This window comes from Physella acuta, unplaced genomic scaffold, assembly GCF_028476545.2.
Source record: "Physella acuta isolate Inbredline_101_S28 unplaced genomic scaffold, ASM2847654v3 ptg000800l, whole genome shotgun sequence".
Classification (NCBI taxonomy): domain Eukaryota; kingdom Metazoa; phylum Mollusca; class Gastropoda; family Physidae; genus Physella; species Physella acuta.
Genome location: NW_026732318.1, coordinates 1 through 20,336, shown reverse-complemented (window position 1 = coordinate 20,336; position 20,336 = coordinate 1). Strand labels below are relative to the sequence as shown.

At 30.2% G+C, this 20,336-nt stretch overlaps 1 protein-coding gene across 1 annotated transcript in view; it reads right to left on the bottom strand.

Moving 5' to 3' along the window:
• LOC131951116 (uncharacterized) overlaps nucleotides 1–20,269 on the bottom strand; it is a 39,504-nt gene extending 19,235 nt beyond the window's left edge. The window contains exons 1-37 of the mRNA XM_059313402.1: nucleotides 20,159–20,269; nucleotides 19,530–19,669; nucleotides 19,048–19,162; nucleotides 18,716–18,888; nucleotides 17,615–17,747; nucleotides 17,234–17,358; nucleotides 15,612–15,845; nucleotides 15,068–15,340; nucleotides 14,634–14,748; nucleotides 14,217–14,356; nucleotides 13,813–13,987; nucleotides 13,039–13,235; nucleotides 12,559–12,831; nucleotides 12,283–12,409; nucleotides 11,860–12,086; nucleotides 11,428–11,673; nucleotides 10,568–10,867; nucleotides 10,101–10,265; nucleotides 9,779–9,876; nucleotides 9,578–9,636; nucleotides 9,100–9,120; nucleotides 8,699–8,892; nucleotides 8,004–8,141; nucleotides 7,366–7,494; nucleotides 6,849–6,994; nucleotides 6,463–6,592; nucleotides 5,507–5,730; nucleotides 5,031–5,244; nucleotides 4,456–4,578; nucleotides 4,064–4,194; nucleotides 3,511–3,885; nucleotides 2,989–3,112; nucleotides 2,537–2,680; nucleotides 1,982–2,179; nucleotides 1,391–1,639; nucleotides 809–1,025; nucleotides 71–243 (exon numbers count right to left, since the gene is read on the bottom strand). Coding sequence (XP_059169385.1) covers nucleotides 71–243; nucleotides 809–1,025; nucleotides 1,391–1,639; nucleotides 1,982–2,179; nucleotides 2,537–2,680; nucleotides 2,989–3,112; nucleotides 3,511–3,885; nucleotides 4,064–4,194; nucleotides 4,456–4,578; nucleotides 5,031–5,244; nucleotides 5,507–5,730; nucleotides 6,463–6,592; nucleotides 6,849–6,994; nucleotides 7,366–7,494; nucleotides 8,004–8,141; nucleotides 8,699–8,892; nucleotides 9,100–9,120; nucleotides 9,578–9,636; nucleotides 9,779–9,876; nucleotides 10,101–10,265; nucleotides 10,568–10,867; nucleotides 11,428–11,673; nucleotides 11,860–12,086; nucleotides 12,283–12,409; nucleotides 12,559–12,831; nucleotides 13,039–13,235; nucleotides 13,813–13,987; nucleotides 14,217–14,356; nucleotides 14,634–14,748; nucleotides 15,068–15,340; nucleotides 15,612–15,845; nucleotides 17,234–17,358; nucleotides 17,615–17,747; nucleotides 18,716–18,803 — 5,905 coding nt within the window. The 5' untranslated portion in view covers nucleotides 18,804–18,888; nucleotides 19,048–19,162; nucleotides 19,530–19,669; nucleotides 20,159–20,269. The remainder of the gene's footprint in view (nucleotides 1–70; nucleotides 244–808; nucleotides 1,026–1,390; nucleotides 1,640–1,981; nucleotides 2,180–2,536; nucleotides 2,681–2,988; nucleotides 3,113–3,510; nucleotides 3,886–4,063; nucleotides 4,195–4,455; nucleotides 4,579–5,030; nucleotides 5,245–5,506; nucleotides 5,731–6,462; nucleotides 6,593–6,848; nucleotides 6,995–7,365; nucleotides 7,495–8,003; nucleotides 8,142–8,698; nucleotides 8,893–9,099; nucleotides 9,121–9,577; nucleotides 9,637–9,778; nucleotides 9,877–10,100; nucleotides 10,266–10,567; nucleotides 10,868–11,427; nucleotides 11,674–11,859; nucleotides 12,087–12,282; nucleotides 12,410–12,558; nucleotides 12,832–13,038; nucleotides 13,236–13,812; nucleotides 13,988–14,216; nucleotides 14,357–14,633; nucleotides 14,749–15,067; nucleotides 15,341–15,611; nucleotides 15,846–17,233; nucleotides 17,359–17,614; nucleotides 17,748–18,715; nucleotides 18,889–19,047; nucleotides 19,163–19,529; nucleotides 19,670–20,158) is intronic.
• Nucleotides 20,270–20,336: the final 67 nt, after the last annotated feature.

The following is a 20,336-nucleotide window of genomic DNA, read 5'->3' as shown; positions in this document are numbered from 1 at the left end:
CCTTAACATTTTAAGATTATTCTTATATTTTAAAAAAAAGCTATAAGCCTATATAATCACATTGACTTACCTGTATATGCAGGTCTACAGAGACACACAAGCTTCTTGAAATTTCCACCTTCTTCACTGGTCAGCCTCACATTGTTCCCATCACACTGACCATGTCCACTGCACAATGTGCAGACTACAACAGGGATTGTTAAAGCTGGTGATCTCCCACCTACACTGTCCACTGCCACAACACTGAAATATACTTTCTTCATTAGACATGCTGAGCTTATCATACTGTTGCAGTTTATGTAGGTAATAATAAAGGTCAATAAGATATTCTTGAGAGGTATATACAAGAAAAATTGATAAAATCTGGACAATAATTTTAGTTTTGTACCTCACGATACAAATACCATAAACAGCATAGAGTGGAATTTTTAAAATGATTTATTGTAATGGTAAATTTTCCACTTTTTTACTCCAATGTATGGCCTACTAAATAGTATAAAAACTCAATACACCTTCATATTCTAAAAAAATATCATTGGTCTTGAAATCTTTAAATATTAAAAATGTGTTTCCTTTGATATTCAAGAAGAATAATCTTAATAGGTAATTTAAAACTAGTTACACATAAAGAGAATCCAAACTGTAGTTTTTAAAAAGCAAAATACCTATTTGAATGTGTAGGCTACACCACACTAAAATTGTGTTACAGCTTTGGCTGCAATCATACTGAATCAAGATTAATAAGGCACTGCTTATTTCGGTTTGTTAAAAAGTTAACAAAATAAAATGTGTGAAACAAACTACTAACCTGATTGTAACAGGTGTATTAGGATTTGGTGTGTAGAAAATAAAACCCGACTGATTTAACTCTACGCCAGCTGGTGATTCAACGAGCTCGTATTTCTCAAAGTCACCATCTGGGTCAGTGGCATTGACCCTCAATGTTGCAGTCTGACCCTCTGTGACACTGATGCCACCATGGGCACCAGGAGCTGTTATCAGGGAAATACTTGGCACTGTGTTCTCTGAAGGAATGTAAAATACAGTTTTTAAAAATTAATCAAAGCTTAATGGAACTAGGTAACAATCTTATTTTTTTATTTATATAATTAAGACAAAAACAGTACAGATACTAGGCATACTACATAAAAGATTGGGATTATACAAGGATACTGATAAGATTTTTTTTAGTTTGGTCTGGTATAAATCTTAAAATTACTGAGTCCACGCTTGAATTTTGACGTGGGCTACAATACTTCACCACTTTTATGAGAATTAGCATAGTATTTGTTTAACAGCAACACTTTTTTGTTTAATAAATGATGAAAAAATTAACTGATTTCGGTCTATCATAAATTCATTTAAAATCAAGATTAAAACATGAATTCACCTAAGGTTCTGCGAGTTTTGTCTCCCTCATCATTAAATGTCTTAGTGTTTTGAGCGAATGAGGGGTCAGAGGTTATGAGGTAATCAAAAATACAAGGGTCATTTCCTTCTCCACATAAACTTATGGCTGACTGACGCAATGTAGCATTAAAATCTTCCAAGAAGTATGGAACATAGTTGGGATAACTGTAATTTGCTGCTGATTCTCCTATTGGATATGTAAAGACTGAGTTTTCTGCAGTTACTTCCCCTGTAAAAAAAACAACAGTTTTTTTAATAGGTAAATTAAAATGATTATGACATCAAATAATAAAACTCAAACAGCTTTTACAATTTAGTTAAAGTATGCTTGTTCTTGAACTCATCTTTGATTTGAATGAGTAAATAAAATTTATAAAAATAAAACACTTCCAATAGTCTAAGATGCATATTAAAAGATTTTTTTATTTGGCTAATTCAAAACCAAAATTAAAGGACTAAAATAGAAGCTACTCTATACACAGTGAATGTCACTACTTTTTATTCAGATTTCCATATTTAGAAAGATAAATAACCCTATGTGCAAATAATTATTAATTATATTATTACTCACAATGTTTTCCAAAATCGTAGTATATCTGACGTTCAGTCAGGTTGGGGCTGAGAGTAGTTCCATTAGGCAGTTGATATTCATTGCTTGTATTGCCATCAAAATTTCCCAGTAGACCTGATGTTAAGCCTTTCAGTGTGACTAACATTTTAAACTCTAGAATCAAACTGCGCACACTTGCAAATACTGAAATCTCAACACCTAAAAACAAAAGAAAACATGTAAGTATAGTTTATTTTAAAAGAATGGGAGGAGTTTATTCAAAGAACCATAAAAGATAAAAATATAATGCAGAACTGTGTATGTGCACTGTAATCACTTATGACAGTAGAGGCCACATACATAAATTTTTCATTGGTCAAAGGCAGACTACAAGTGAGGGGGGGGGGTGGGATGGCTTGTGTTGATGTTAGTATTTTTTAGCATAAAAGTACTTAAAAACAATATTTAATTTAAATTATTCAACCTTTAACCAAAGAGCGACTGATTATGCTTTATGCATTTTTCTTTGACCAGCAACAAATAAAAAAATGAGAAACAGGCTTTATAGTCACTCACCAGATGAGAAAGTGGCAATAACTTTTGTAACATTGTTTTCGTCAATCCTCTCCACAGTCAGAGTTGAGTTTATTTCCTTGCTGAACGTTGAATCCCCATAAAATCCAGTTGTCAAATCTTGTCCATTCGCATAAATTATCATTCCTGAAACAAATTTGAATTGGAAAATATTACTACTTATTTTTTTTTTTACTAAATTATTAAATATTTTTTAATTTGAATATAATACTTTTTAACCATTACTTATAACAAGTCAAGTTTTTAATGATGTAACACAATCAGTCATATTTTTAGTTACATTACATTTTAAGTAAAGTAGGTTTAAAAATTCACAATAGTAAACATTGTTTAGTAGGGTATTACACAAAAAACCTAGAGATACATGATTATTTGAAGACCAATAAGATGTTATGTGACACACTACAGTGGAAAATGTCTGAATAAATTCTTACTATCTCGTGAAGAAGTGAGCTCCACTTGGAATGTTGTAAGATATTGCTTGACAGCTATAGCTGTAAAAACTGTTGCACCTTTTATTTCAGTACCGTCTTGTCTAGTGGCCATATCTGTACGAGCCTATTAAGGATAAATAAGAGAATGTTAATTAATTACATTGCTAACAGGTTCATAATGAAAGATAGAACATTAAATTTATTCAACTAATTTAACAATTAGAACTTTTGATTAAATAATGGCTTTTATTGATTTCCCAATTTCTGGATTTGACCAGAACAATAGTTTAATTGAAGAATTTTTATCCAAATGTATATATTTTTTTTAGATTTATAATTTTTATAAGAGTTAAAAGATAAATAATTCATTTTAATAGAAATTTATTTAAACCCAATTGAAGAGAAATGTTTAAACATAAAGCTTTCTATATTTAAAAAAACAAATGACACTTTAAATTAATGTGTGCATTTAAAAAAAAATTGTGTCATATTTTCTATAAAATAACTGAAAAACTGTATTACCTGAGCTACAATTTTGGCGGAGGGAATTTGGAACATAATAAATTCTCCTTTCCCATTAAAGGTGTATTTCAGACCATCCATTGTAGTCATATGTGGATCACCTAATGCTATACCAGATATTATAATGGCTTGTGTGCTGCAGTTTTTGTTGGGTCTCACTGTATAGAACAAGCTGCATAAATAATCAGAGTCTGAATCATCACAGCACCACCTATGGGGGTTAATGTCAAACATCCTTGACTCTCTGACAGAAGAGCTCCAAGAAAAGGGATCATACAATGTCACATAACCAGCATGGGGTGGTGATGATATGAATGTCATTGTTGCTCTCTGGCTCCACCATCCAAAGGCTGGGTTGTAATTATAACAACAGATCTGTGTAAAATATATAAATAGGTCACTATTTGTAATATTATATTTTTTAAAGTGTTGTTTAAATTTATAATCAAATTTCTTTAAATAACAACATAGGCCAATATTTACATTTTATAAAACAAATATATGTATAAAAAATTATTTAATAAATAGTATTTTTTTTAATTTGGTATATTACCTTATTTCTAGTGTGACCAAAAAATCTGGTTACTAGACTATTGAGGGCAAAACAAGTCCTATTTCCTTCAATGTTTAACTGACTCCATTGTCTGCCCATTTGAGTGACACTACATGGGCAGTCAAAAAGACCTGCAGATTAACCAATAACCAAATTATAAAGAAAATATAATTACTGTAGACCATTACATAGAACAAAAATATACAGCTGTATAAATGAAATCAACTGTTGTTGTTGTGAGACAAATATTATCTTTATATTGGTAGTAATTTATACTTACTACATAACAAATTTTATGAGGTGTAAATATGAAACATAAGTATAAAATAAATACAAAAATATCTTTTTCTATTAAAATTTAATGTTCACATGATATTGTATTCTAATCTTACCTGCAACTTGTGCTTGGAATGTTTGATCAGCCAGTAAATAAGAGTTAGCGGTATAGAAATTTTCACATCTCTGGGCTGCATTGTTTATTTCACCAATTTTAGCCAGCCATGTTCCATATCGACCTAGTAAACAGAATAGCATTGTTAGAATCTGATAAAATACAGGTTTAAATCTACATTTTAGAAGCTTTAGAATTACATTACTTACCTTTATTGCCAATTAAAATTATATGTCTTACCTTTATTGCCAATTAAAATTATATATCTTATCTTTATTGCCAATTAAAATTATATGTCTTACCTTTATTGCCAATTAAAATTATATGGCTTATGTTTATTGCCAATTAAAATTATATGGCTTACCTTTATTGCTAATTAAAATTATATGTCTTACCTTTATTGCCAATTAAAATTATATGTCTCACCTTTATTGCCAATTAAAATTATGTCTTACCTTTATTGCCAATTAAAATTATATGTCTTACCTTTATTGCCAATTAAAATTATGTCTTACCTTTATTGCCAATTAAAAATTATGTCTTACCTTTATTGCTAATTAAAATTACATGCCTTACCTTTATTTCCAATTATTTCATCAAGTGAAGATAGCAAGTAACTATCATGGTCGACAAGTTCTTGATATTCAACATCATTTACAAAGCCAACACCAATGCTTTGTCCTCTAATGTAAGGCCAGTTGAACTCTCCAGATTTGTACAAGAAAATTAGGAAAGACTGCATACCATCAGTAATAATAACAGCTTGGAATGTAGCCAGGTTGGGTTTCTCCTAATTCAATTTTTTTTAAAGTAGATTTAATGCATTTAATGTATGAATAAAAAAAAATATAATAAAAAAAGAAATAACATAATAAGAATTGATACTCTTAAAATATTTTCAATTTCAAACAGAAACAAGCAATTTGATATTTATTTTTGTTGTTATACTAAAAGGATAATGACATTACTCTATATTATAATGCTGAAATTTTAAACACTTGTTACTTTAAATCAATTTTAAATATGTAACAAAATAACAAAAGAAAACTAACAGCTTCTCTTATGAATACATGATTGGTGTAATAGTTGTAGTAATCCACTCTGCCCTTTACTTTCACCCAGGTAGCCACAAGTACTTGGTTGGGAACAAAGTCTGTTAGACCAAAGTTGTCCAGAATATCAGCACCTGCCCTTTGTAGAACTGTTTGTATATTTGCTGCAGTTGTTTCATTAGGACCAGAGCTTCTTTTGTACAGCTGATAGAGTATGCTGCTGTCTGTAACAATCATTCGGAAAAAAGTATTAGACTGGATTTCATAATTTAAACTAAATCTTTTTGTATAAAAAATACTATTCAATATTGTGTGCTTTTCTTGAACAATAATCCATAATAAAAATAAGGGGCTTTTTATCTTTATAATAATTGATTAATATAGACTTATAAATTTTTTTAAACATGTAGACCTATCATTTTGTATAGAACAAATATTTTGAAAGTTTAAATTTTTTTACACCAACAAATAATGGTACATTATGGTCGGGTGGTTGATCACACATTGCTAAACAATAATTTCAAATGTGCAGTATTCTCATGGGCCCATCCAGTTTCAAAGGGTACTTTACTCATATTTAGTGGGAAAAAAAAGTTGGCTTGCCACAGATTGGACAAAACTATAATTATGTATATTGTGGTCTCAGAAGAAGATGAAGTATACTTCATATTCCTTAATGACAACCAGGTATGACAGGGTAACTTTACAGTAATACATATATCTACATCAACATTATGTGTTGGTGCTGCTTTTAATAAATGATATTTGGGACATTAATTCTATAAAGAAAAAAATGTCAAGTATAATTTATAAAATAGTCTTTCATGGATGAAATTTTTTGGAAGATTTGTTCTTGTAAACTAATTTAGAGGATAAATTTTGAGATAATTTTTAAAGCTTTTCCAAATTTTGAGGTAACTTTTAAAACTTTTCCAACTTATGTTAATTTAACTTACCATTGTTGACCTGTATTTCTGTCATAAAGGGGCAGATAATTTTATGTCCATAACTGTATCTATCCTTAAGGTTACCCCAGTACCAGTACTGCAGTAAATTACCAACACTAATCATGCCATTGGCAGACACCTGAAAGTAACAACATAATTTTAAAACTCATAAACAATATTACTTAAATCTTAAGTTGCTAACAACAGGCAGGGAAAAAATTAATAAAAATTGAAATATTTAGTCAATTATAAAATTATAAAATTACGAGCTAGATTTTTTGGATTAATTTTTAGATTTGAAATCTATATAAATAAAATCTTTTAAACTAACAGTATTTATAATTTTATTTATGATATTGGTTAAAAGTATATAATTATATTTTGAATGTACTTGCATATATGTTAGAAAACTTTTCAGTTCCAAATGGAAGACCATTATTAAAAGTAATGGCAGGGCTGACTGCAAAATAATCAGATGGGAGCTTGTTGTCTCCCTTATCCACTCCGTAAGGATATAGGCTTTGCTGGGATCTGTCAAAGTCTGCATTTAAAAAATACAATCTTGATAATAAACTGTAATGGTTTTAATACACACACAAACATACATTGACATACAAACACACACACACACATATGTATATATATATATTGCATTCAGAAATACAGAGATTTTTAAAAAAAAAAGATTGATATCTTGTGCTAAAAATGATTTTATACCTGTTAATTTCAATCACAGTTTAAAAATGAAAATATGCATGTTTTTTATTTATTTTTAAAATAAAACAGGTTTTTAAATAATTAAAAAATAAAGCTTTTAAAATTCAAATTCACAATGAAATATGATAAAATGGAACAGTTAAAATTGCTTCGATACAATTAACTAATTTTGTATGTATAATATAACTGTATTACTTGAGCATGGATCTTGTGGTGCCCTTCTTGTATAGCCATCAATACAATCACATGTGTAGCTTCCTACTGAGTTTTTACACTGCTCAAAACTTCCAGTACAAAGGTTGGGTTGTTGACATTCATTCACATCTGAAAACAAATGTGTAATTAGTTATCAAAGTATTTCAAAATTTATATATAAATTTTATGTTTTAGTCAATCAGCTGTGTGGAGAGGTGGGGCCTGATACATGGGCAACATCTGGCTCTTCTCAACTTAGGGCCCAGGCTTTGTGCTTGGATTTTCCAATGCGTAATTATACAATGGTCTATTAAGACTATGGAGCCATATTATTATTATTATTCTTAAGTAAAAGTAAAGTTTCCCTTTCAAACCTGATGGTCTATGGGGCAAGTGAAGTAGAGTTCACTTGTTTCTGTGACCTCGGCATATGAAGAGATAGTGTGGTCAGCACTATGCCCAGCCGCCTTTACTTTCCCTAACGTGAGTTAGGTACCCAACAGAGCTGGGTGGACTCAGGGACGGTCTACTGATTTGAACCCGGATTCGAACTCGAGAGTTACGGGTTAGCAGTCCAGCTCTCTACCTCTAGACCACTCCGTCCCATATTATTATTATTATTAATCAGCTTTAAATACCTGAGCAAGGACTTAATGGTGTTGAACGTTGGAATCCTGTAATACAGATACAAGTGAAGCTGCCTATCACTCCATTGACATTTTCACAGCTCTCGTAGGGGCCACATGGCCTGGGTGTTAAACTGCATTCATCTATATCTGTATAACAAAAGTCATTGGTGGGATAATGTTAATAGGTTAAATTTACATACTAGAAAGTATGGATTGAATAAAAACAACAATTTAGAGAATTTCTGAGTTTGTGGTAGTGAAGATTTTTAGGGGCATTTTTTCTCTTATTTTTCCTTCTTATTCCTATTATTATTGTTGGGGATTTCCTCCAGTTGAGTATTAATGTCAAAACATGTTATGCACCTGCTTTTATTTCTAGATTTGCTTTCAAAGCTTTTGTCCACCTAAGACAATCTACAAGGCAGTTGTTTTAATTTTGGAGTTTTTTTCTCCAACATAAGATGCTGCCTCCAGCTAGTGGCCTTATCTACTCAGGGTTTAAATTAAGGGCGTTTGGGCCTAGCAATCATAAGCTCTCCTGCCTGACCATGCCATCCCTTGTGAGTGGTCAATACAACACTGATCTACTTTCTAACTCTTTAACCTAAATTCAAGTATTTATACATTTAATATCTTTATCAGCACTGTAAAGAGTTATAAATTGCATATACTATTTAAATAATTTAAGAAAAAAAAATCCTCACCAACAGGATTGACAAAATTAGATGAATCACTTTCTGATTTAAACATGTTCACAGTTTTTACAGCAACACTTTCACCACTGATGTCAATTGTTGTAGGTGTGTTATAGTATTTCTTGTAGATTTCAGCACCCACACTGTTATACATGTTAGGTTGTACAGTAGTGCTGGATACAAGTGCAGCTGTTATTGCTGTCCTGTAGAGAAAAAAAGATTCACTTTAATCTATTCTACATCATTTTAAACATATGTTGATTTTTTTAGTATTGATTAATATTATTCACTTAGCATTAGAAAACAGTAAAATTTGGTAACTAAAAACTGTGAAATGTACAGTTTTTAGGTATCTTTAAATTTTAAAAAAACCTAATTACATTTATTTTTTTAAATACATTTATACTTACTCATCAACAGCTACACCAGAACTACAAAGACAAAAAAAAAAGAAATAAGAATAGTTAAATATACAAATGAGTATAACAAATGAATATAATTTGAGTATAAAAAAATAGCAGATGATATATTTGATATTAAAATAAAAATATTATTTTTTTCATTTAATTTCATTCTTTATTTGAGCTAACCATTGCATAGATTCTATTTACTTCTACAATTTTAAAAGCAAAATAATACTTTTATGTCATCCCTTTAATAAAACTGATAATAAGTATAATTAAACAGTTTTAATATAATGACAGATATTCAATACAAGTAATAATTCTCTTTATAAATCATTAGAATACATTAAACACATGTATTATCAATTTAATTTCTTAGAAAATTTGACAAGTCTTATTAATGAGGACAACACATGTCTACCCCAAACCCTAATTTATATGCAAACTCACAACAAACATATTTTTCCATTAAAACAATACTTACCTAATGTTATAAAATAGAACACCAACAACATTTTTCAGGAAAAGAAATCCATCATTCAACTAAAATCAAAATCAATGTATAAGTAATTGATAAAACAATAATCAAATTTTATGCTCTTTAAAATAAATGCAATATTACCTTTTAAATTTAAAATAGAAATAAAATAGAACTATGAGGATTCTATATTTAGGCATAGCTTACATTAGTTTTTACAGCCTCCTTTGTTTCAGCATCAATCAATGAGCTTTGTGTTTTGTTTATTGTAATTCTCAAATATAGAAGTTTTTCAGCTGGAACAGCTAAATAAACAATAATTTTATGGTTAGTAAATAAAATTTTAACATCAGTTAAAATATTGCTGAAATTTCATAATGGTTTTTAATTTAAAACATGTTTTAAATTTTTCGGAATTTATTTATAGGTATACACTGATTACATTATATGGTTATACAATGATTTGAATTTTAAAAAATTAATGTTGTTTATTACAATAGTATTGAAAAATCTCTTTTTTTTATCATACCTTCACACTGGGCAATATCAGAAGCAGCTCTTACAAGAGTGAACAAATTGCCGGGACAGGGAACACAATCCATCTGATTACTATTTGACTGGTAAGAACCAAATGGGCATGGCTGACAATTTCCAGTCACAGATATATAGAAGCCTGGACTGCAGCCTATATCATCTGTAATCATTAAAGATTAATAGTTAAATAAGGCTAGTAGATTCCATGAACTGTTTCAAGTATTTTTTAAAGAAAACTTGGAACCTAAATACTAGAAAAAAGTTAGGGGCTAGAGTAAACTTTGTAGTGGAAGTATAGATATTTGGTTCTTATAAATTTAAAAAAAAATTGAAATATTATATGTTTTGTAAAATGAATTATTATAAGAAATTTTTTCAATAATTTGGATTAGTTATTAGCCTATAAAAACCATAAATTATAAAGTGTTTGAAAGCAAGTTTATCGTTATATCTATAACTTACCAATCACATTCAAATTTAGGGTCTCACTAATCTGAGAAACACTGAGGCTGTTTCTAACCAAACACGAATAGATTCCTGAGTTGGTAGCAGCTGCTAGTGTTATTTGATAAGTGAATACAGTCTGTCCCGCATCACTCATATAGCCACCAGTTGCATTGAAAATGATCTGACCATCCTTGTAGAAAGTTGCAGAAACTACTGGAGTACCAGTAGAAAGGCAGTAGATGGCAAAAGATGAACCAGCTTGTATTGGTGTATCGGCAGTGATGAAAATATCTGGCTTGGAAGGTGCAAGTCCAACTATAGATGAATGAGAGCATTCATAATTATTTAATTATAAATAATGGATGGCAACCTTGCACAAAGACAATTTTAAATTAATCACAGAATTCTTTTAAAATGTAATTATTAAAAAAAAATGAAACTATGACTTTGAATGTTTGTTAATATATGTGTAAACTTTTTCACTTTTTGTTTCATCTGATTGTATTTAAGTGAATACCATCTTCCTTCTTTATTATGCAAAGTTTCTTTTAGATTTTTGTTTTAAATTCTGCACTGTCAATCATACTGAAGATACAGAATTTCTATTTTTAAATTGTAAACTATAATGAAAACTTAATCTATTCCTGTTCATGCCCAAGACACATGGGGCAGATAAGTAGAGTTCACCTGTTTCAATGACCTCTTCATAAATTGGTCAGTATTATTCTCAGCTGGAGTTGCTTTCCTAATGTGAGTCAGGTGCCCATAAGAGCTGGGTGGATTCAAGTACATCTTATGTACTCTAGCTTAGGATTTTCAGTTTAGCAGTTGTGAGCTCTACCATAAAACTACTCTTCAATACTAGAAATACTTACAATTAATGATGAATTCCTCGCTCAATGGTGACGTCCACTCCATATTTGTTTGCTGGCATGTGTAAGATCCTTCATCATATTGGGATATTGTATTCAAACTGAGAATATTTGATGTAAATCCCATATTGATTCCATTTTTTCTCCAAGTAATGTCAATGCTGTTAGATTCCACAAGAGTGTTGCAGGTTAGGGTGAGATTAGCACCCAATGAAGGAGATGGCACAGAAGAAGTAATGGTTGGTCGATCTAAATAAAAGATTATACTTTTAGCTTTCATTATATTTCTTGTAATATTAGTTGCACCATTGTCAATGGAAGTACACTTTTATATGCAAATATTATTACAATAGTCATATTATTGCCTGCACATAATAACACATTAATATAAAATGATAATGAATTGATCATAATACAAAACATTGTTGCACTCACCAGTTATCCTTACCAAGAGAGGGTAACTCATTAAAGATTGCTGTGCTTCACGGCTAACTTGACAAGTGTAATTGTAGTCTCCTTTTGAAAGTCCAGAAATGGTAAATATGCCATTTGTGTTTGCAGGCTGAGTAATTTGACCATTTTTATAAAGTGTAAAGTTGTAAGGTGATGGATTAATATTGGAAAACTGGTAGTCATTTATATGCATGGCTTGCACAAAGCACCTAATATGGAAATTAAGAAGTTAGACATTTTCTGACATTTAAGTAAAAGATTTATTACCGAAGAGAGCTGAGAATAATTAATATAATAAAATAATTTTTTAATTTTTTATTTAATTTTTTTGCTTTTTATAAAAACAAAATAACATTTCTTTTTTTAAAGTATTTAGCAATTTTTAATATTCCTTAATATTATTACTTTAAATGTAGTGTATCTCCTTCACCAAATGTGTAAAAGACCGGTCCATCACCATAGGCATAATATTTGTTCTTTAGGTCGAGATAGTTGGCATCAAACAGTAATATTGGTTGTAGAGGTGGTAACACTAAGAAAAAATATCAAACATTTAAAAACTCATAATTGACTCAAAACAAACAAGATACTAAATTTTTTTTAACTCATGCATGCCTATTTAATTTACACACGCCTCTATTATGATTTGGATAAATATAATCAATGTATTTGGTCACATACATGAAATAAAAACTGGATCTGAAACTTTTTCCAACCAGTAATAGCTGTAATCTTCATTTGAACGGTTGGAATATGTGCAAGTGTAGAAGCCATGATCTTCTACTGTTAGAGATTTGAGGGAGAGAGTAACTCCAGTTTTCAGTATGGTTGAGAAATCTTTCTGCCACGTTATTATGTAGTTTAGTTGTGGTGACAATATGTTGCATGTAAGTGTAATGTCATCACCAGCTTGTGGATTTACATTGTTCATGGTAACTTGAGGCTTTATAAATCCTGAAAATATATGAATTAAAAAATTTTTTTTAAAAATATCTTAATAATTTTGTCAACTTTTAACCTAGTTTGAAAACAGTATTGTATATGTAAAATGGTAAAGCTTTATCCTTTTTTTCAAATAAAACAAACAATCATCCCTTTATTTTTTATTTTTACATTTATAGAAAATATGAAAATGCAGATAAATATTAAAATACAGCCCACCTAAACTTCTGGTAATGTACACAGCTTTTGATTGCTGAGATTCCCCAACTGAGTTGAGGGCTGTACAGGTATAGTTTCCTTCATTGGATGCTATGCTTGTATCCACTGAATAGATCCTTCGTATGTTAAATCTTCCCGAGAAGTAAAGCTCATCCACATAGGGCACATTTTTTACTACAACTCCATTTTTATACAGCCTGAAACAGAATTAGATAGTGTATAATGAATATTCTACATTGCAAAATGCATCCACTTTAAATAGATTTTAGCTAGCAAAATATTGAGAATAATAATCATGATCCCATCTCCATCAATACTGTCTCAATTACAATTAAATCTATAACAATGTTAAGCAAATTAATGGACAAAATGGTCAATTAGTAAATCACAATGCTTCTAATTTAAAAGTCGTGAGTTGATTTCCAGGCTGTGGTCTGGATGACATCCTTAAGTCTAACAAACTATTGGATAACTGACTTGTACCAAGTAGATTATAAAGCTGATAGGTTGAGTGCTGATCACACATGATGTCAGAGTAACAAACTACAGTGAACAATATTTGACATACCTAAGACCCATCAAATCTGAATGGCTGTTATATTTTTCTTTAAAGATCAGAAACTAGTGAGATGTCAATAATACAACTAAAATAATTTTAGCCCAATAATGAAACTAAATTTAAAAAAAATGAATAAAATAAATTATTGTATGGAATAAATTGGTTAATAAATATAATAGTGAGGCAATTTGAACAAAGTTATTAGATCTACAAACCGGAATGGATTTCTTGGATTGATTAGAAGAGTGTCAGTATAACAATCAAAGTACACTATGATGTTATCTGCTTCTGCCGCTGTTGCACCACCAATTGCTCTAGAATCTCTTGATTTTTGTTCACCCCTACCAGCTTGATTTCTTAGAGTGATTACAGGTACACTAGGGAGTGATACTGAAAACAATAAAAAAAATTCTGCTGATTAAAAAAACAATTTTATAAAGTAAATGCAAAATGAATAATTTAAGCATTAGATATACACATTTATCATTATATTAATAACAATTATTATATTGGACAAAATATATTTATTCTAAAACAATTAATGATTTACTCAAATAACGTTGAATGTTTGTGAGAGAGAGAAAGAGAGAGAGCAGAAAGTAAGTAAAACAAGACTTACCAGCTAGAACATAATAATCACGTGCTGTGGCTCTTGAATCCTCTTTTGTAAATTCACAAATGTAGACACCTTCATCTTGTTGTGTCAGTGGATTGAAGGTTAGATTTTGAGATGGTATCAAAGTATTTATCCCTGCAGTTCTAAAATTATTTAATATGCTTTAGACATGTAGTTAATAGTTTAGTTTTAGACAATGTTTAGATGAATTATAAAAAAATTAAACTTACTGGACAAAAATATTTATATATTCGTAAAAATTTATAAGACAGACCAGTTATTACTAGTTAAGAAATTAGCTTTAAAACAGTTTAAATGTTTCTATTTACTTTTTATGAAATATTGTTGGCTATACAATGGGAAAAATGATTGCCCAGAACATCAATTTAATTTGCTTTTAGTAAGTACTGTAACAATTACTTATGAATTTCCCAAGTGTAAGATCCAGATGACTGATTGTTTTCAGCGCTGCAGTTCAATGAAAAAGGCTGACCAACAGAGGCCACTTTACTGCTAGCAGTTATATAAACAGTCTCTATAGCAAATGAATAACAAAATGAATTAAAATAAACTTAATAATAATAAATTTTAAAATTATATCTTATTTACTCTTATTTACTCTTTTGTGTACCAAAATTTATTGTGAGCATAAAAATATTAACACATGCCTTTTTTAAAATGTAAGTTTTATTAGAAGTAAATGTATATGTTTCTAAAAGTTTTTATTTACAAAATTTAAAATAATTAATAAATGAGATTAAACCTTAGAATTCTTTTTTAAAAAGTTAATTCTAACCAATTGTTAATGCAGAAAACATTGTTAAAACAGGAAATGTAAAAAAAAAGCTTCATACCTTTCTTCCTTAAGTAAACAGGTTCACTTTGTTCACTTTCACCAAGTCTGTTTGATGCAGTGCATGTATACCTAACTGTTTCTGAATCAGATAGAACTACTGTGAATATGTTGTTACTTGATTGTTTAGTAGACACTTTGATTCCATTCTTATATAATGCATATATTTCAGCATCTCCTGCATAGCAATATAAGTTTGTGGAATTGTTCTCATTAAAACTAAATCCTGAATCACGGTTGTAATTGTCTAAAGAGGGTTTAGGTGGTCGAGACACTGAAAATACAAGTGGTTAAAATTAGGAAGAAGAATAAAAAGCTTTAAAAATGTAAATACAATTAACAATTGTAAAATCATAATATATTGCTTTAAATTTTGCAATTTTTGTGTGGGGATATTTTACCTAAATTTAAATTCACATTAAACATGAATATTATTCTGAATGTGAATTACTAAACATAAATCCTGATGTAGGTTTAAAAATAAATTTAGCTCTTTAACACAAATAAATATAAATGAAAAATAAAAACCAGTATAGTATACAAACCACTGAGTGGGTAAAATTCACTCCATATTTCAGATTCATTAATTTTAACCCTACAGCGGTAAGAACCTGCCAAATCACTCGTTAGAGTAAACTCATATGTGTCATTGTTTGAAGAGGATACTAAATTGTACCACTTGTACCAGGAGTATGTACCACTGGGTATATCTGTAACACACCTCAGTGCAATATTTTGATTCAAGAAAAAATTCGTGGTTGGTACAACACGGGGTTTGTCTGGAATAGCATGAAAGAATAAATGTAAGAAAAATGTTTTAATGTCTACACTCATATTGACTTAGATAACGAACCAGACAACAATAAGTCCAAACTAATTTCGGATCGCAATATCCCTGTTTTACAAGTGTTTTTATTACATTTTCATGTTTACCGCGAATTGACAAAAATGTTGAATGTTTTAAAGCTGGTCAAATTTATATAAACACATAAGCTTGATTTGTGCAATGGTTTCTCGCGTTGTGTTTATTTTTATGATTTTTTGTATTTATATTATTAGTTTTGAATACATTCATTTTTATAGCTTTAGAATTCTTTAGTATGGCTTATTTAAATAATAATTGAGAGAAGAAATTGCTTTTTAACTTACATAGTACAAAACTATTTAAATGAGCTTTATGGGCACCCTATTTTAAAGAAGGGCAGTAAGTCATGGAAGTAGTTTGAACGTTTGCCTATCTTTCAAACTACAGCTCTTGTAGATTTTATATTTTTCTAAGCAAAAGTGTGTGTTAGTTACTGTAGAACAATCACTGCAATTGTAGACCTGTTTGTTTTTTACAAAACCACTATCAAGGTGCGCGAAAAATATTATTTATGAAAAGAAAATTCATTGTTTTTTTTGGTCGAAATTGGGCCCCTAAATGTCGTTGGGCCCCCCCCCCCTCATTGCGGGGTCTGGCGGCACTGTAGTTCTGCCCCTGGTTTGGGAGTATTTGATATTGTGTCATTTTGTTTATTGAGTATGTGTAGTGTGAATATAATGAATATAATGCATTGAGTAAAGAATGTCATAGTTGACAAACTTATGGGACAGTTGGGTCAATATGCCGGGTTGCAAGAGGAAGATTCGTCTTAGTAAAGCCAAAGATTAGCAAAAATTGAATTAGTTATCTTCCCACCTATTAAAAATATTGTGCATGATCGTTCATCTTTAATCCTTTTTAATGGTATGCATGGAAATTAGCTGACCACAGAGCATAGCTACCTATTCCAGCGCCCGGGGTGGACTATAATTTTTTCACCAACCCCCCCCCCCCCCCCCCCCCCCCCGTTGGAAAGGCTTGTCCAGCTTCTTACCAGATACTATCCTGTAACATTTTCTGGACCTCAAAATTGATGTAGAAAACAGTTAAATCAGTGTGTAAAACCTTGTCCCTTTATTCATAGCTTTGATTGTGTATAATCCCAATACTTCAGCTTAAAACAAGCTTTTAAATTAATTTTTCTACCCATTTTGGTGCCCTTAGCACCCGAGGTTGTTGCCCAACCTGCCCACCCCAAGCTACCTGCCCTCTATACTGAAGATATAGTCAAACCTTGTATAGTTTATGGCTAAACAAATCCATAACATATTAAAAAGCAAAAATGAAACAAATGTTATTTACTGTAAAATGTGACTTGCACTGGTGGACTCATGAGCCCAGTTTTGTTATAAATATTTCTGTTGCATGTGTAGGATCCACTAACAGAGTGTGGTAGGTACACTGAACAGTCCTGATCATCAACATATCTGTTAAAGGCAAAATATTTTAATCAAGATTAACACACACAAAAATGCCATTATTTTAAAAATAAATTAACATATTGAATAGACTTTTTTTTCCTAAAATATTTAGTAACCATATTTTCATCTAATTTAAGAAATTGTTTTTAAATACCTTATTCCATCAGTATTTATATACATTAATCTAACATATTGAAAAGAGTTTTTGTTTCTAAAAAAAAAATTAGCTTTTAACTAATGTAAGAAAGATTTTATTAAATACCTGATCCCATCAATATACAAGGTACAGTAGCTTGTTTCTCCATTAGTTGCAGCTGAGCAGTACAGTTGAGAATATTCACCTCTATTCATTATCTGAGGTACTTGTGGCAGAGAAGAGTTTCCCACTTGAGCATCTGAGTTAAATTTTAACACTTCTATTACCATCCCTGAGTCCACCCAACTCTGATGGGTACCTAACTCATGTTAGGGAGAGTAAAGGCGGCTGGACATAGTACTGACCACACTATCTCTTCATATGCCGAGGTCACAGAAACAAGTGAACTCTACTTCACTTGCCCCATAGACCGTCAGGTTTGAAAGGGAAACTTTCTTTTACTTCTATTACTTAAATCTATGTGGTCGAGTTGGTAAAAGCTCATGATTGCTAAACTGAAATGTCTTGAGTTCAAATCCAACTGATGGGGACAGCCACTCATCTAGGAGAAACTCCGAAATCAAACAACTGCTGCCTTTTAGTTTGTTCTTGTTAAGACAAAGGCTATGGAAGCAAGTCCAAAAACAAAAGCAGGCTGAAATTGGAGTCAACTGCCTAAATAGCGTGTAACCAGTTGACACGTATAGTTAAATGTGTTGGAGGGAATCCCTTCCAACACTAAAATTAAGAACAGAGAAGAAGAATTACTTAAAAGTTTAAAATTTTAATTAAAAATTTAGAATAAAACTAAATATAAAATACAGAGTATTTTTCATCAAAATTGAGAGTAAATAGTGACAGTCTAGTTGAATTGAAATTGCATGGTTTTAATGCCTATAAAAACTGAATATATTCTGAAAATATGTTATGCCTATGCAATATTTAAGAATATTAATATTATTTTAATCTACTGTTTTCTATTGTGAATAAGTAGGCCTATGTGTTCATTTGTATTTTGTATTTTAACTCTTTTTTTTTTTAAACTTATACTACTTACTTAATTTAAGCCTTATCAAATAACAAAACGTGTGCATGATCTTGTTCATGAAATCTAAAACTTAATCAATAACCCACTAACCCATATAGGCCTACTTCTTTTTTTTTTTAAATATCATCTAAAAATATTTACTCCAAATTGTAATTTGAATTATCAACACCAGTTTGTACCTTTCACTTCAACAGATGCAGGATCACTTTGGACAGACTCTCCTCTTTTGTTTGTAAAAGTGCATGTGTAGTTTCCAGAATCTCTCATTAGAGTTCTTTGTATATAGAAGCTGGCAAATCCAAGACTCCCGTTTCTTTCTGCTACTTTTACATCATTTTTATACAGAAACACCCTATAATGATACAGTCATAAATATTTTAATTTTACCAAAAATGGATTTTTTAATATATGTTTCTAGTTTTGAGCTTTTATTTTTATTTAATTTAGTCTAAAACTACTTTATAATTTCTAAAGTAGGCCTCTTAAAAAGATTTTGGATTCAATAGCTTACTTAAGAAGACCAAATCTCAAATTGTCGTTAGCATTGCACTGAAAGCTGAAGAAAGATCCAAAGTTGACTGAAGAATCAGATGGCAAACTCAGTGAAGGTTTCTCTGGAGGAGTGACTGCAGATTTTTTTAAGACATTAAAATTTAATAAAACTTTGCAACATATAGAAATCTACTCCCAGCGGACAATGGGGGAAAAAAACAAAGTACAATATGTTATTTTAAAAAGTATAATTATAACTTTTTATATTTGGTCTTTTTAACATGTTACTATTTCAGATGTAATTAGTGAAATCATATTTCTTATACCGCGTTTACACTTGCGACATGTATACTATACATGTCTAGAAAAAAAAACTTCGCAATAAATGGGTAGGCTCCCCTATTATCTTAGGCCCTATGGCGAAGTTTTTTTTTCCTAGAAAGGTATAGTATACATGTTGCAAGTGTAAACGCTATATTAAAGTTCAAATAATTAACTCACAAACAATAATAAAACCAGAACTCTGCAGCCCCCTCACTTCATTGATGTCAAAGGAACATTTAAATTCTCCTGCATCGTCAGCTTTAATATTTGACAAAGTGTAGACTTGTTCAGAGGCATTAGCTAATAGATTATTACCTCTAAAGAAAAAAAATAATGTTTAAAAATTAGGCCTACTGCTACTGACTGTTCAAATTAATTTTGAGGTAGGCCTATCTTAATATCTATAGTATAGTTAGTATGTATACATGAATAACTAAGAAGACTAAGAGTTATCATTAATTAATCAAAGAAGAAAATCAAGAAATCAGAGTGATAAGATTAAGAGGGTAAAAAATAATACACATAAAAAAAAGACAAATCTATCAAAATCAGAAGCCATCAACAGTTTAATAATTTTAATTTGTAAATTCTTAGTCTTAGCCTACTCTTAGCCCTTAAGGCCTTAACTTAAAACTTTTAAAACTTAAAGTTTTTAACTCTTTTGAATTTATTTTTTGTGCCTGCTTGATTTTAATTAAATTAGTTTAGGCTATCTAGAATCTATAATCTATAGGCCTATAGTGATTCTATAAATCTATTATATATAACTATAATATATTGGCTTCACCGCTGAGTTTTAATCTTACTTGAACCAAGTAAATTTAATTCCTACAACTTGAATGGGAGGTTGACACGTTAGTGTAACATCATCGCCTATTTGTGGATCATTGTTTGTTGATATCAAAGTTGGCGGACCTGAAATTCAATTTTTTTAATGTTATATAGATGTAGATCTACTAGTTTAGATCTAGACCTCTATATATT